General features: G+C 60.4%; 1 protein-coding gene across 4 annotated transcripts; it reads left to right on the top strand.

Moving 5' to 3' along the window:
* Positions 1-2,112: 2,112 nt before the first annotated feature.
* HOOK2 (hook microtubule tethering protein 2) lies at positions 2,113-14,276 on the top strand. Of its 4 annotated transcripts, none has more exons than XR_011382852.1 (22): positions 2,113-2,281; positions 2,783-2,868; positions 2,963-3,035; positions 3,812-3,862; positions 3,941-4,073; positions 4,197-4,264; positions 5,262-5,324; positions 5,512-5,592; positions 5,686-5,885; positions 5,980-6,120; positions 6,613-6,814; positions 7,063-7,173; positions 7,263-7,353; positions 7,507-7,576; positions 7,894-8,031; positions 8,149-8,236; positions 8,470-8,504; positions 11,932-12,010; positions 12,108-12,208; positions 12,452-12,562; positions 13,687-13,758; positions 13,849-14,276. XR_011382852.1 is itself a non-coding variant. In XM_051837869.2 (22 exons), the coding sequence occupies exons 1-22, from the start codon at positions 2,237-2,239 to the stop codon at positions 13,999-14,001; spliced, it is 2,196 nt and encodes a 731-aa protein (XP_051693829.1). In that variant the 5' UTR covers positions 2,113-2,236; the 3' UTR covers positions 14,002-14,276. The 4 variants fall into 4 exon arrangements, 2 of the variants coding, with proteins under 2 accessions (XP_051693829.1, XP_051693828.1); XR_011382851.1 differs by having other exon boundaries at positions 12,105-12,208; XM_051837869.2 differs by having other exon boundaries at positions 11,928-12,010.
* The last annotated feature ends 322 nt before the right edge of the window (positions 14,277-14,598 follow it).

Raw genomic sequence — 14,598 nt, 5'->3', positions numbered from 1 at the left:
TGTGTGTGCACACACACACACACACACACCCAGGAGCAGGGCAGGAGACCAGAGCCCCTGGGAGCATCTTGGATGCAGTCAGCTTGCTAGGGTCCACCCTGTGGTTGTGAACATTCAGGAGGGGGAGGGGAAGGGGTGCTGCCCTCCAGCTGTGGGACCCAGGGTCTCCATCCCCCACCGCCGATGTGGCTGGGTCCCTGCCCAGATGTGAAGGCCGGAGGGGGCCGGCCGGGGTCCAGCTGTGGCCGCAGGGAGGGGCTGAGTCACCCGCTTCCCAGCAGTACAACCCAGGCTGGGCCCAGCTGTTCCTGGAAACAGGCGGGAGGGGGTGGGGTGGGGTCCCCAAACCAGCTGGGGGGCTGCTGGCCCAGACCTGCAGGCTGGCTGGCGCGGTGTTCTCTGTCCCTACAAACGGCTGAGCCCGGGGACCGGGGTGGGAGGGCTCCCTCCCTCCCACCTCCAACAGGGGTTTGTGTCTTTCCAGAGGGTGCGTGCCCCACTTGCTGAACCGAGGGTGCTTGGGAGGGGTCCCCCGAAGGTGGGATTCTTTGCTGACCCAAATGGCAGGCTGTGGCTCCTTCCCCAAACTGCAGGCCTGCGGCTCCCTAAGCATTTGGGGAGGGACCACCCATAACATCACACCAACCTTGGGACAATTTAAGGCCATTTCTCAAATATTTGGATCCCTAGCTTTCTCCTAACATCCTGGTCACCCCCCTGCCGCCCCACCCACCAATATTTGACACTGTCCAACCCCATCCCTGGCTCCTTCCTGGCTCACCTCCCACTGCTACCCAGGGCACGGTGGTCTTGCTTCTCTGCACCCCCCCATCCTGCCCCATTCCAGGACCCTCTCCCCTGGTATGGGTGCAGGATGGTGGGGGGTGGGGGAGGCACCGGCTGCTGTTCCCACGCCCGCCCTCCGGAAGACAGTCCAGGCCGGAAGCCGGTGCTACTGGCCTTGTCCCCTCCCCCCCACTACCCCGCCACCTCCCCACCCGCTCCCAAGGGCTGGACTTTGGAAAAACAACACGCGAGGAGGTTGTGGGGGTGTGGAGCAGCCTCCGGGCCCCCGCCCTCCCCCCCAGGCCGTACGGCTGAGCGCCCGAGTAGGCTGGGCCCGGCTGTCTGGGTGCTGAGTGACTGTGTCTGTGCCAAGTGGGCGTGGACAGCCGGGAGTGGGGGTGGGGGAGGGGACGCTGCTGGTCACCCTGCCCACTCCACTCCGCTCCGGGTGGACAGCGCGCGTCCCTCTCCTCCCTGCGGTCACAGCTAATAACCTCTAATTACTGCACCAGACTCCGCCTGCCCGCCCGCCCGCCCGCGGGGGAGGGAAGGGCTGCCCGGGGACCCTAGGGTCAGAGGCCACTGGCCAGGAGGGACTTGGAGGGCCCCTGTCCTCAAGGCCGCTTCCACCGTGGAGTCCGTGTATTATGTAAGAGGTGATCAGGGCAGGGGCCGCCTACGGCAAGCGCCCCAGGCTTGGAACTGGATGGTGCACCCCGACTGTGGTCGCTTTCCTTCGATCCCCGCCCCCCGCCCCGACAGCCGCCTCTGCCTGCGCCGCCCCAGCGGGATCTGGGGGGTGGGCGCGCCCGCTCCCTGTCGCGGGCCCTGTCCCCGCGACCTGCGCGCCCCCTGGTGGGCTGCAAGCGCCGCGCGGCCTCGGCCGGGTCCCGGGTTCCCTCAAGGGGAGGCCGGAGTCAGGCGGGGAAATGTTTGTGTCCACCCTCCTAGGACGTGCGTGCGGCTGACCCTTCCTGCCGGAGGACCCCCCGTGTCCCCAGGATCCCTCCTTGAAGTCCATAGAATGTTCTAGCTCACCCCTCCCCCCGGACGGATCAAGGTGGTTGAGATCTCTGATCATAAAGGGATGAGACAAGAAATGTCAGCCGCAGGAGAGCACGCGAATGCGCCTGTACCAGAGGAAGACGCGTCACCCCCCAAAATGAGGGGAGTCACCCTCAGCAACACGCAACCGTGGGCCAGACTGACCCCTAGCGGCGAAGGGCGAGAGGCTGCTCGCTGCCCGAATCCAAGATGGCGGGGCTGGAGACAAGAGCGGGCGTCGGGAAGCGATCACGTGTGAGGGGGCGGGGCCTGCGCCGAGGGGGCGGGGCTGGGCGGCGCTCTAGGCCGAGCGGGAGGTCGGGGCTGCGGGCGCTCGCTGGTGGCGGACCCGGAGGCGGCTGCGGCGCGGGGGCTCGTTGGCCTGGGTCGAATCCGATCGGGAGCCATGAGCGTGGACAAAGCCGAGCTATGCGGGCCTCTGCTCACCTGGGTAGGTCGGGGGGCGGGGCTGGGGACAGGTGTGCGCCCACTCCTCTCGCCTGGGACCCCTCTGGCCCTTAACTTGGCCAGCGCCTCCGGCCTGGGGCTGGAAGGAGGAAGGGGATTGGCGGCCGGTGGGCCGTTGGACTCTGGCCTGAGCACCCGCCCCCATCACGTGGCAGAAAGAACAGGTGAGGCCCCGCCCCCCGTGGCTGGCTCACGTGGGCTGAGGGCACAGGTGAGTTGCCTGGTCACGTGGTGCCTGTGAGGCCCAGGTGATTCCGTGGTGCCGCCCTGGCCTGACGCGCCGGCTTCACTGAGCAGAGGTGAGGTGAGACCACGCCCCCTTTGGGCTCAGGTGCTTCGGAGCTGATCTGTGAAGCAACAGGCCAGCTTCCCCCGAGTCGCGTGAGGTTCCTGCTGGCTGAAAAAGTGCAAAACGGGAGGGGGGGACCTCCCCCCCCCCAGGGTCCCGACTCTGTTCCCATTCGCCTTTCGTTTTCCTGGCCAGTTACAGACATTCCAAGTTCCAACCCCCTGTGCGAGCCCCCAGGATCTGAGCAGTGGCCTGGCTATAGCGCACGTGTTACATCAGATGTGAGTTGGGTTGAGGCGGGAGCCCCTACCCTCGGCCAGAAGGGTCCCCCAGCCAGCTCATCCCACCTGCTTGTCCCCTCTCCTCCACCCCCAGAGACCCCGCCTGGTTCAACGAGGCATGGCTCCGGGATATCTTAGAGGACCCAGATCCCAACTGGAGGCTGAAGGTGACGACAGGTGCACTCATTACTAGGGGAACAGCCCGAGAAGGGTTAGGTTGACACTGGTGGACAGACAGACAGACAAATGTCTGGGGCTCAAGGAACCATTGCTCTTGGCCTCGTTCTGACGATGTGGAAACAAAATCGAGCTGCACGTGCAAACGTACAAGAATCAACTCCCGATAGGAGGCAGCTGGACCGATTGCCATGTGTGATTGGGAGGATCAGCATTCTGATATGCAAAGCCCCCGGGCTGGGGGAAATTAGCCGTGGGGTCACAAGAGAGATCTAAAGGGACAAGACTTGCTGGACGTGAGGTCATAGGGGCCTTGGCAGTGTGTGTGTGTGTGTGTGTGTGGATTCTATTTTAAGTAAGGTGGAAAGTCACAGAAGGGTTAGCGCCCAGGGAAGATTTCCATTCTCCAAGGCTCCCTCTGGCTGCCTGGGAGGGGAATGGTGTTTGAATACAGGCAGGAAGAGGACCCGGGATCCGGGGCCAAGAGGTGGCAAATGGGCAGGTGCTGAGAAGTGGTTGGACTGCCACAAAGATGATCAGATGGTAAAAAAAAAAAAAAAAAAAAAAAAATCAGCCCGCTAGCAGCCAGACAGGGGAGGCGGGAGGCAGGGGTCGCTCCAAGGGGAGGAGACATTGGAAGGAAGAATGACTCTAAACAGAACAAAATGCGCAGGTCTGAGCAAGGAGGTGGAGTGGACAGACTTGGGGTGGGGGGGCGCGCCCCGTGGACCCCTTTGTACACAGCTGCTTGCCTGTCCGTCCCCAGATCAGCAACTTGAAGAGCATCTTAGAGAGCGTGGTGGAATACTCCCAAGATGTAAGCAGCTCGGGGGTGTGGTGGGGAGATGGGGGTGGGGCCAGGAGCCCTGGCACCCCCTCCTCGCCTCGTCCTCAGGTGCTGGGGCATCCCGTGTCAGAGCAGCACCTTCCCAACGTGAACCTCATTGGAGAGTTCTCTGATCCCGCCGAACTCGGCAGACTGCTCCAACTGGTGCTGGGCTGTGCCATCAGTTGCGAGAAAAAGCAGGGTATGTGTGTGTGTGTGTGGAGGGGATTCAGGAGGTCCCCAGGGTAGTCCCCAGAGGAAGTCCTTATTCCTCCCCCTGCCTGCCCCCGGCCCCTCCCTCCCATCTTGACCCCTCCCCCTCCAGAGCATATCCAGAGAATCATGACCCTGGAGGAATCCGTTCAGCATGTGGTGATGGAAGCCATCCAAGAGGTGGGTGAGGGTGCCCCCGCGTGGTGGCGGTCGCGCAGCGGCCGGGGAGGCACTGCCCCCTGGTGAGGGCTGGGGCTCTGCCCGGAAGTCCGCTGGCCAGACTCCTCCAATCTAGCCGGCTCCACAGATTTCACCACTGTCTGAGCTGCAGGCTGGAGGGCAGCCCCTAGGGTTCTCAGACAGAAGTGCCCTTGGGCGGGCTTTGAGTCACAGCGGGTTCTAAGCCGCTGCCTGGGGCATCTGCATTCCATATCACAATGGCAGTTCAAGTCCCGGCTCCTCTGCTAATGTGCCTGGGAAAGCATCGGAAGATGGCCCAAGTCCTTGGGGTCCCTGCCACCCACGTGGGAGACCCGGATGGAGCTCCAGGCTCCTGGCTTCAGCCTGGCCCAGCCCTAGCTGTTGTGAGCATTTGGGAGAGGGAACCGGCAGGTGGAAGATCTCTCTCTCTCTCTCTCTCTCTCTCTGCCTTTCAAGTAAATAAATAAGTAATCTTTAAAAAAAAAAAAAAGTGACCGGCCGGCACCGTGGCTCAATAGGCTAATTCTCCACCTGCAGTGCCGACACACCGGGTTCTAGTCCCGGTTGGGGCACCAGATTCTGTCCCAGTTGCTCCTTTTCCAGGCCAGCTCTCTGCTGTGGCCCGGGAGTGCAGTGGAGGATGGCCCAGGTCCTTGGGCTCTGCACCCGCATGGGAGACCAGGAGAAGCACCTGGCTCCTGCCATTGGATCAGCGCGGTGTGCCGGCTGCAGCGCGCTGGCCGCAGCAGCCATTGAGGGGGTGAACCAACGGAAAGAGGAAGACCTTTCTCTCTGTCTTTCTCTCTCTCACTGTCCACTCTGCCTGTCAAAAAAAAAAAAAAATCTAAAAAAAAAAAAAGTGACCTTGAAGGCAGGAGAGTGGAAAGGTTCTCTCGCTGGGTCATAGAAGCCCTGAAACCTATCCAAAGAGACCCCAGCTCATTACACTGCTTTTTCTCTATGCCCCTCCCCCCAGCTCATGACCAGAGACACGCCCGACTCTCTGTCCCCAGAGACCTACGGCAACTTCGATACCCAGGTGAGGGGTGGGAGGCAATCTTGTGAGAGGTCCCAAGGTCATGACTACCACCTCCACCCTATTCTAGACCGTTCCACTGCCAAGACCCCCAAAGCGCCCACATCAGTGCTGGGAGGACCCCTTGGGGGGTCCTGGCTTTCTTTTAACATCCAGAGGAGTCCCTCTCTTCCCCCGCCTCCCCACCTAGTCCCGCAGGTACTACTTTCTGAGCGAGGAGGCTGAGGAAGGAGATGAAATACGGCAGCACTGTCTGGACCTGGAACGACAGGTGGGGCTGGGCTAGTGGGTGCCGGAGGGGCTACAGGTGCACCTGGGGCGGGGGTCACCTCAACTCTTACGTATCTCGGTGCTCTGCCCGCAGCTGGTGCTCCTGTCGGAGGAGAAACAGAGTCTGGCGCAGGAGAACGCGGCGCTGCGGGAGCAGGCGGGCCGGCCAGCGGCGGGGGCGGCGGCAGTGGCGGGGGCGGCGGCAGCATCCGAGGGCGCTCCCCCGGGTCTCACCAACAAGAAGCTACTGTTGCTGCAGTCCCAGTTGGAGCAGCTCCAAGAGGAGAACTTCAGGTGTGGCTCGGTGGGGCTGGGGTCCACACCAGCCAGGCCATAGGCGGGGTGGCCAGGGCGGCTCCTTCATTCACGCCCCCCACTCCCACCCCAGGCTGGAGAGCAGTCGCGAAGACGATCGGCAGCGCTGCGCCGACCTGGAGCGGGAGGTGGCAGAGCTGCAGCAGCGGAACCAGGCGCTGACCAGCCTGGCCCAGGAGGCGCAGGCCCTAAAGGATGAGATGGATGAGCTGCGGTAAGGGGACCTGGTTACCCACTGTGTGACCCCCTCCCCCGCCCTGATTCCCAAGAAACTCCCAGAATGAGCTCCAGAGCCCACCATACCATCCTGGACCCCACGGTACCCTCCAGGCCCCTCCCCCCACCATCCTGAATCCCAGGATGTCTATGTCTATGGGTGTCTAGACCCCCCCCATACACAGTGTCCCTTGTCACTCCCATATGAGGCTTCCAGGACCCCCTAGCACCACCACCCCCAGCAAACACGGCAGCCCCTCCCCCCCGCAGTGTTCTGTGTCCCCATAAGCCCACTAAGGATCGAAGATTATACCCCAGGCTGATCATGGCTGTCATGCACCCCCTCCACGCCCCCAAACCAACCAGAGCTAACTCCACCCCCTGCCCTGAGGACCCCACTTCCCAGGGCCCGACCCCTGGCTGCTCCTGTTCCCCAGCCCTCCCTCTTTCTCTCTCTCTCCCCACCCCGTCCTCCCCCTCCCTCCTCCAGGCAGTCCTCCGAGCGAGCTGGGCAGTTGGAGGCCACGCTGAACAGCTGCCGGCGCCGCCTGGGGGAGCTGCGGGAGCTGCGGCGCCAGGTGCGGCAGCTGGAAGAATGCAACGCGGGCCATGCAGAGCGCACGCGGCAGCTGGAGGATGAGCTGCGCCGGGCCGGCTCGCTGCGCGCCCAGCTTGAGGCCCAGAGAAGACAGGTGCAGCTGGCTGATGGAGTCTGGGGCAGGGATGCCTGGGGTCTGGGTGGGCGGAGCTGGGTGCCCTGAGCCCCTCCCCCATTTTCAAGTGTGATGTCTATGAGTCATGCCCCTTAGGTCCACTTCTCCCTCCCTGGTTTGAGTCTAGAAGCCCCTCCCTCCCCTCCCCTTAAAGCCCTGCCCCTCCATGTCCTTGGCCCCGCCCCTTCACCCAGTACACGCCCTCCCTCCGCCCCCGCCCGGTTCAGGTGCAGGAGCTGCAGGCCCAGCGGCAGGAGGAGTCCATGAAGGCAGAGAAGTGGGTATTCGAGTACCGCAACCTGGAGGAAAAGTACGAGTCAGTGACGAAGGAGAAGGAGGTGAGGCTGGGGTCCTGCGGCCCGAGCCCCGCCCATCCCAGGACAGCCCCTCCCTTTCCTGGCCTCACCTGGCTCCCCCATCTCCGCAGCGGCTGCTGGCGGAGCGAGACTCCCTGCGGGAAGCCAACGAGGAGCTGCGTTGCGCCCAGCTGCAGCCGCGGGGGTTGCAGACCCAGGCTGGTGAGCTGGGGGACCCAGTACAGGAGCGTTGCGGTCTAGGGGTGGAAGGGGGGGGAGGGGAAGCTGAACTTGAACCCCTAAAGAGGACCTGCCCCCTGCCCCCCGCCATGAGATCCCAGGCGGCGAGCTGAGGACTTTCCTTGCATCCCCCAGACCCTTCCCTGGACCCCACGCCGCCAGCCCTGGAAAACTTAGCAGCTGAGATTCTACCTGCGGAGCTCAGGTATCCTGGGGTGGGGGTGGGCGCGTGACTCAGAATCTGGCCTGCTCACCTCCCACCAGCCTTGTGGTTTTTTGGTTTTGCTTCCAAAGTCCTAGCTGGGGCCCTTAGTCCCTTCCCCACGTGCCCCCGCCACCCCCACCCTATACACTTGGATTTCTGCCCCAAGGTCCAGGCCCAGCCTCAGTAATAGCCCCAAATGCCCCACTCAGAGTAATTCTCCTACCCCGGCCTCTTCCTTCCCTTACCTGCCTGCACCCAGCCGTCGCCCTGCCGGGCAGCCCCACAATCCTACTCACTCCTGCCTCTCGCCCGGGCAGGGAGACCCTCGTGCGCCTGCAGCTAGAGAATAAGCGGTTGTGCCAGCAGGAGGCGGCCGACCGCGAGCGGCAGGAGGAGCTGCAGCGCCACCTAGAGGAGGCCAACCGCGCGCGCCACGCGCTGGAGACCCAGCAGCGGTGAGAGCCCGGCCCTGCGGGGTGGGGGGTGGGGGTGGGGGGGGTGGGGGAGTCCCCACGTGGTGCATGGAGGGTCTGGGGGCGCTCGCAGGCTCTCAGCCGCCTCCACGCCCGCAGACTGAGCCAGCAGCAGGTGTCGGAGCTGCGGGGCCAGGTGGAGGATCTGCAGAGGGCCCTACAGGAACAGGGCGGGAAGACGGAGGATGTGAGCGCCCGCCTCCTCCCTGCCCAACCCTCCCTTGCGTGCCCCGCCCACCTACCCTCCCAAGTAACCCTTCTTTCTCTGCTTTCCGCTGCGCTTGTCTGGTGCAGGCCATTGTGAGTATACCGGGCTAGGGAGGCACCTGGCGCTCACTCCAGGGAGGGGCTCAGCTCTGGGGTCCCTACCCTTCCCTCTTCCCCCGTGCCCCAACTCACCTCCTAAACTTTCTCTTCTAGTCCACCTTGTTGAAGAGGAAGTTAGAGGAACACTTGTAAGTCACGGAGCAGAGAGCGCTCCTGCGGGGGATGGGGTGCTAGGACGGAGAGGTGGGAGATGGGATTGGGGAGGGGTCCCTTGAGGAGCTGCTGAAGGAGGAGGGAGGACACCAAGATACAGACCGAGGGCACGGTTTTGGCAGGGTCTCCTAGGCCAAGGCAATGGGTGTGGACTGTGTGTTGGGAACAGCAGGCAGCCATAGAGCGGTTGTCGGCTAGGTCCTTTGCTTGTTTTTCTCTATTTGAAAGGCAGAGAGAGAGACAGACAGGGAGAGAGATCTTCCACCTGCTGGTTCACTCCCCCAAGTGCCTGAAATAGCCAGCACTGGGCCAGGCCAAAGCCAGGAGCCAGGGGGCCAGCGTTGGGACGCAGTGGGTTAAGCCTGCGTATGTGTCCCCGGCTGCTCCACTTCTGATCCAGGTTCCTGCTGATGTGCCTGGGAAGGCAATGAGTGCTCAGGCCCCTGCCACTCACATGGGAGACCCGTGGAGTTCCTGGCTCCTAGGTTTGGCCCAGCCCTGGATTGTTAGGGGGCATTTGGGAAGTGAACAAATGGATGGAATTCTCTCTTTCTGTTGCTCTGCTTTCAAATAAACAATTTATAAAAAAGAAAAAGAAAAGAAAGAAACCCAGGAGCCAGGAATTCAATCCTGGTCTCCCACGCACATGGAAGGGACCCAGGGCTTGGAGCCTGCCGCCTCTCATGGTGTGCACCTGTTGGATTGGATGTGGAGGAGCTGGAATTGGAACCAGACACTGTGTGTGATATGGTGATGTGGACGTCCCAAATGGTGGTTTAACCTCTGTGCCACACACCATCCCCTCAATTAAAAAATTTTAATCAACACAAGAATTATACCTACATGCCAGGGTACACCATGGTATTTCATCCCATGTATACCATGTGGAATAAGCAGATCAGAATAAGTGCCAGGCCGGCGCCGCAGCTCACTTGGCTAATCCTCTGCCTGCGGCACTGGCACCCTGGGCTCTAGTCCTGATTGGGGCGCCAGATTCTGTCCAGTCCAGTTCTCTGCTGTGGCCTGGGAAGGCAGTGGAAGATGGCCCAAGTGCTTGGGCCCTGCACCCACGTGGGAGACTAGGAGGAAGTACCTGGCTTCTGGCTTTGGATCAGTGCAGTGCACTGGCTGTAGCAGCCATTTGGGGGGTGAACCAACAGAAGGAAGACCTTTCTCTCTTGTCTCTCTCTCTCTCACTGTCTAACTCTGCCTGTCAAAAAAAAAAAAAAAAAAAAAAGTGCCATGTGCATCACCTTAAACAATCATCTTTTCAGGCCTGGCGCTGTGTTATAACAGGCTAAGCCGCCACCTGCAGTGCTGGCATCCCATATGGGTGCCGGTTCCAGTGCCGGCTGCTCCACTTCCAATCCAGCTCCCTGCTAATGCACCTACGAAAGCAGTGGAAGATGGGCCAAATACTTGGGTCCCTGCACCCATGTGGGAGACCAGGCTGGAGTTCCTGGCTCCTAGCTGCTGCTTGGTCAGCCCTGCCATTGCAGGCATTTGAGGAGTGAACCAGGGGTTGGAAGATTCTCTCTGCCTCTGTCCTTCCCTCTGTAACTCTGCCTTTAAGTAAATAAATACATCTTTACAAGGGAAAAAAAAAAACTTTGCAATTTCAAACGATACATCCAAATGTAACCTTGTCTGTACCTCCTTTTGTTTGTGGGCGGATCTATGACAAAAGTAGAATTGGTGGCTCAAGGAACATGCATTTAGAGTTTCAGTAGACACGGCCAAAGATTTTCTTTTCTTTTCTTTTTTTTTTTTTAAGGTTCATTTTATTGAGGCTGGCATTATGGTGCAGTGGGTTAAGCTACCACCTGCAGTGTCAACATCCCTTGTGGTTGCCAGTTCGAGTCCTGGCTGCTCCTCTTCCAATCCAGCTCCCCACTAATGAGCCCGGGAAAGCAGTGGAAGATGGTCCAGGTGCTTGGGCCCCTGCACCCATGTGGGATACCCAGAAGAAGCTCCTGGCTCCTGGTTCTGGCCTGGCCCAGCCCAGCCATTGCAGCCAACTGGGGAGTGAACCAGCAGATGGAAGACCTCTCTTTTCCTCTCTCTCTCTCCCTCTCTGTAACTCTGCCTTTCAAACAAATAAATCTTTTTTTTTTAAGATTTATTTATTTACTTTAAAGTCAGAGCTACAGAGAGAGAGAAGGAGAAGCAGAGAGAGAGAGAGAGAGAGAGAGAGAGAGAGGTCTTCCATCTGCTGGTTCACTCCCCAGTTGGCTGCAATGGCTGGGCTGGGCCAGGCCGGAGCCAGGAGCCAGGAGCTTCTTCTGGGTCTCCCACGTGGGTGCAGGAGCCCAAGGGCTTGGACCATCTTCTGCTGCTTTCCCAGGCCACAGCAGAGAGATGGATCAGAAGTGGAACAGCTGGGACTTGAACTGGCACCCATATGGAATGCCGGCACTGCAGGTGGCGGCATTATCTGCTATGCTACAGCGCTGGCCCCATAAATCTTATTTATTTATTTATTTATTTATTTTGACAGGCAGAGTGGACAGTGAGAGAGAGAGACAGAGAGAAAGGTCTTCCTTTGCCATTCACCCTCCAATGGCTGCTGTGGCTGGCGCGCTGTGGCCAGCGCACCGCGCTGATCTGATGGCAGGAGCCAGGTACTTATCCTGGTCTCCCATGGGGTGCAGGGCCCAAGCACTTGGGCCATCCTCCACTGCACTCCCTGGCCACAGCAGAGAGCTGGCCTGGAAGAGGGGCAACCAGGACAGAATCCGGCGCCCCGACCGGACTACAACCGGTGTGCCGGCGCCGCAAGGCAGAGGATTAGCCTAATGAGCTGCGGCGCCGGCCAAATCTCTTCTTTTTAAAAAATATTTATTTTGAAAGGCAGAGTTAGTGAGAAAGAGAGGGATCGATCATCCATCAACTGGTTCACTCCCCACCTAGCTACAATAGCTTGGTCCAGCCCCAGAGCCCTGACCTCCATCTGGGTCTCCCACGTGGATGGCAGGGGTCCAAGCACTTGGGCCATCTTTCTGCTGCTTCCCCAGGTACATTAGCAGGGAGCTGGATCGGAAGTGGGGCAGCCGGGACTCGAACCTGTGCTCCTATGGGATGCTGTAGCAGCGCCTTAACTTGCTATGCCACAAGGCTGGCCCTTTTGTCCTAAGACTTTAGGGTTTCTAGAAAGATCTCTGTTTGCTGGGTGGAGAATGGATGAGGGGTTGAAAGCAGGAGAGGCTGGCTAGGGATGATGGTGGGTGGACAGGCTTTTGAAGGTGGGGGTAGGAGGAGGGCAGGGGTCTTGTGCAGGGCCGGGGGCCAGGGCACTCAGTCCCCTAGGGAAGAGGGGGCAGGCAGAGCGATCCCTGCGGCTGATCCCAGGGCTCAGCCTGCTCTGCCGTCCCCACGCACGCTCGTGCGCACACACGCAGGCAGAAGCTGCATGAGGCAGACCTGGAGCTGCAACGGAAGCGAGAGTACATCGAGGAACTGGAGCCACCGGCCGACAGCAGCAGTAAGCGGAGCCCCAGTGCGCGAGGGAGGGCGGGCAGAGCCCAGAGACAGGAGCCTGGCGTGTGGCTGACCGCCTCCCGCCCTGGTGCCCCCAGCAGCGCGGCGCATTGAGGAGCTACAGTATAGCCTGCAGAAAAAAGACGCCGACTTGCGGGCCATGGAGGAGCGGTACCGCCGCTACGTGGACAAGGCGCGCACGGTGCGGACGCTGTGGGGGTGGGGTGGGGGCAGGGGTGGAGTCTCCCGCAGAGGCCCCCATTTTCTGGGCCTCTTGCCCCCCACCCTGCACCTGCTGCTCCCCCCCACCTCCCGCGCACAGTTCTGTAAACTGCCCGCCCTCCCTACCATGGGAACAGGTGGTCAAATGTGAATGCACCCCAGAATGTCCAAGGGGTGGGGCGGGGCCAAGATCACCTGGCCTGTGACTCCGCCTCACCCATAGGTCATGCAGGCCCTGGAACCTAAGCAGAGGCCCCCTGCAGGGCCGCCCCCAGAGCTGCATGCCCTGAGGTCACAGCTCCGGGATCGGGACATCCGAATCCGGCACCTAGAGGTGGGTCTACCTGTCTCTCTTGGCACTCCCCCCCCACCCCCCAGCATGTAGAGCCCCTCATTGATTTCTCTGTGGGATGGCATCATGGCACAGATTAATTCACGGCCTGTGACACCGGCATCCCATAGGGGAGCTGGTTCGAGTCCCAACTGCTCCACTTCTGATCCAGCTCCCTGCTAATGCGCTTGGGAAAGCAGTGGAAGATGGCCCAAGTCCTTGGGCCCCTGCACCTGCATGGGAGATCTGGAAGAAGCTCCTGGCTCCTGGCTTTGACCTGGGTCAGCCCTGGCCATTGTGGCCATTTAGGGAGTGACCCAGCAATTGGAAGATCTCTCTCTTTCTCTCCCCTGTTCCTCCCTCTGTGACTCTGCCTTTCAAATAAGTAAATAAATCTTTAAAAAACTAAAAATAAATTTAAAAAATTATTTTTGAAAGATTTATTTATTTGAGAGGCAGAGTTACAGAGAGAGAGAGAGGGAGAGACTAGAAATAGGGGTCTTCCATCTTCTCTAAATGGCTGCCACAGCCAGGGCTCGGCCGACCAGAAGCCAGGAGCTTCTTCCAGGTCTCCCTCGTGAGTGCAGGGACCTAAGCACTTGGGCCATCTTCCACTGCTTTCCCAGGTGCATTAGCAGGGAGCTGGGTCAGAAGTGGAGCAGCCAGGACTTGAACTGGTGCCCAGATGGGGTGCTGGCATTGCAGGTAGCAACCTTATGTCACAATGCTGGCCCCAGATATAAAACGATTTTAAAGATTTATTTATTTGAAAGGTGGAGTTAGACACACACGCACACACACACACACACACACACACTAAAGATGGAGATCTTCCATCCGCTTGTTTACTTCCCCCAAATGCCTGAGACAGCCAGGACTGGGGACCAGGCAGGAGCCAGGAGCTCCATCCGGGTCTCCCACGTGGGTGGCAGGGGTCCAGGCACTTGAGCTGTCACCTGCTGCTTCCCGGCCGCATTAGCTGGGAGCTGGATTGGAAGTGGAGCAGCCGGCACTGGGACCTGCACTCTGATACGGGCTGTGGGTATCCTGAATAGAGGCTTGACCCGCCGTGCCCGATGCCAGCCCCGTCTCCCCGCTAAGGTCCCTAACTCCTGTCTCCTTGGCAGGTGGACTATGAGAAGAGCCGAAACCAGCGAGAGCAGGAGGAGAAGCTGCTCATCAGCGCCTGGTATAACATGGTGAGCGTGACGTCACCGTGCGTGCGTGCCGCGGCTGGGAGCGCGGACGTCATCTGCCCTCAGCGACACCTCCTCCCTCCGTCCATCCAGGGCATGGCCTTGCAGCAGCGCGCCGGGGAGGAGCGGGCACCCGCCCACGCCCAGTCCTTCCTGGCCCAGCAGCGTCTGGCCACCAACGCCCGCCGCGGACCGCTGGGACGCCTGGGGTCGCTGAGCCTCCGCCCAGCCACCGACAAACACTGACACGCCTGGAGCCTCTGCCTGCTGCCCGGGCCAGCCAGGGCTCGGCCCGACCTGGGATTCCTCCGACTCCCACGGTGCCCAGCGCCGGGGCCCTGGCCAGCAGCTGCACCCATGTCCGTCCTTTGGTGTGGGAAAGGAGAGGTGGCCCGGGATGGCCCTGTTCTCTGAAGCCGTGTGGTTTTTATCTTTGATTTTTTCTCTTGGGCGGTAACGTGCTGTCTGGGGAGAACATGGTTTTCTATCTGAGAAAAAACAATAAAGACTTTGAACTGGCACCACGGTGAAGGGGAGAAGTCGGGCCGGGGACTCTTTGAGATCATAACAGTATCTTGACTTGCATTCTTACTCAAGTGTGAGTGATTGCTAGCCCCAGTGACAGGTGGGAATCGTGTGTGTGTGTGTGTGTGTGTGTGTTTAATTTGGTGAAGATTTATTTGGGGGGCCAGTGCCCTGGTTAGGCCGCCACCTGCAGGACTGGCATCCCACATGGGCTCCAGTTCAAGTCCCTGCTACTCCACTTCTGATCCAGCTCTCTGCCATGGGAAAGCAGCGGAGGATGTTCCAAGTCCTTGGGCCCATGCACCTGCGTGGGAGACC

The sequence above is a fragment of the Oryctolagus cuniculus genome, chromosome 16, assembly GCF_964237555.1.
Source record: "Oryctolagus cuniculus chromosome 16, mOryCun1.1, whole genome shotgun sequence".
NCBI classification, from domain to species: Eukaryota; Metazoa; Chordata; class Mammalia; order Lagomorpha; family Leporidae; genus Oryctolagus; species Oryctolagus cuniculus.
The sequence above is the reverse complement of the archived record's forward strand: the minus strand, read 5'-3'. Positions and strand labels throughout refer to the sequence as shown.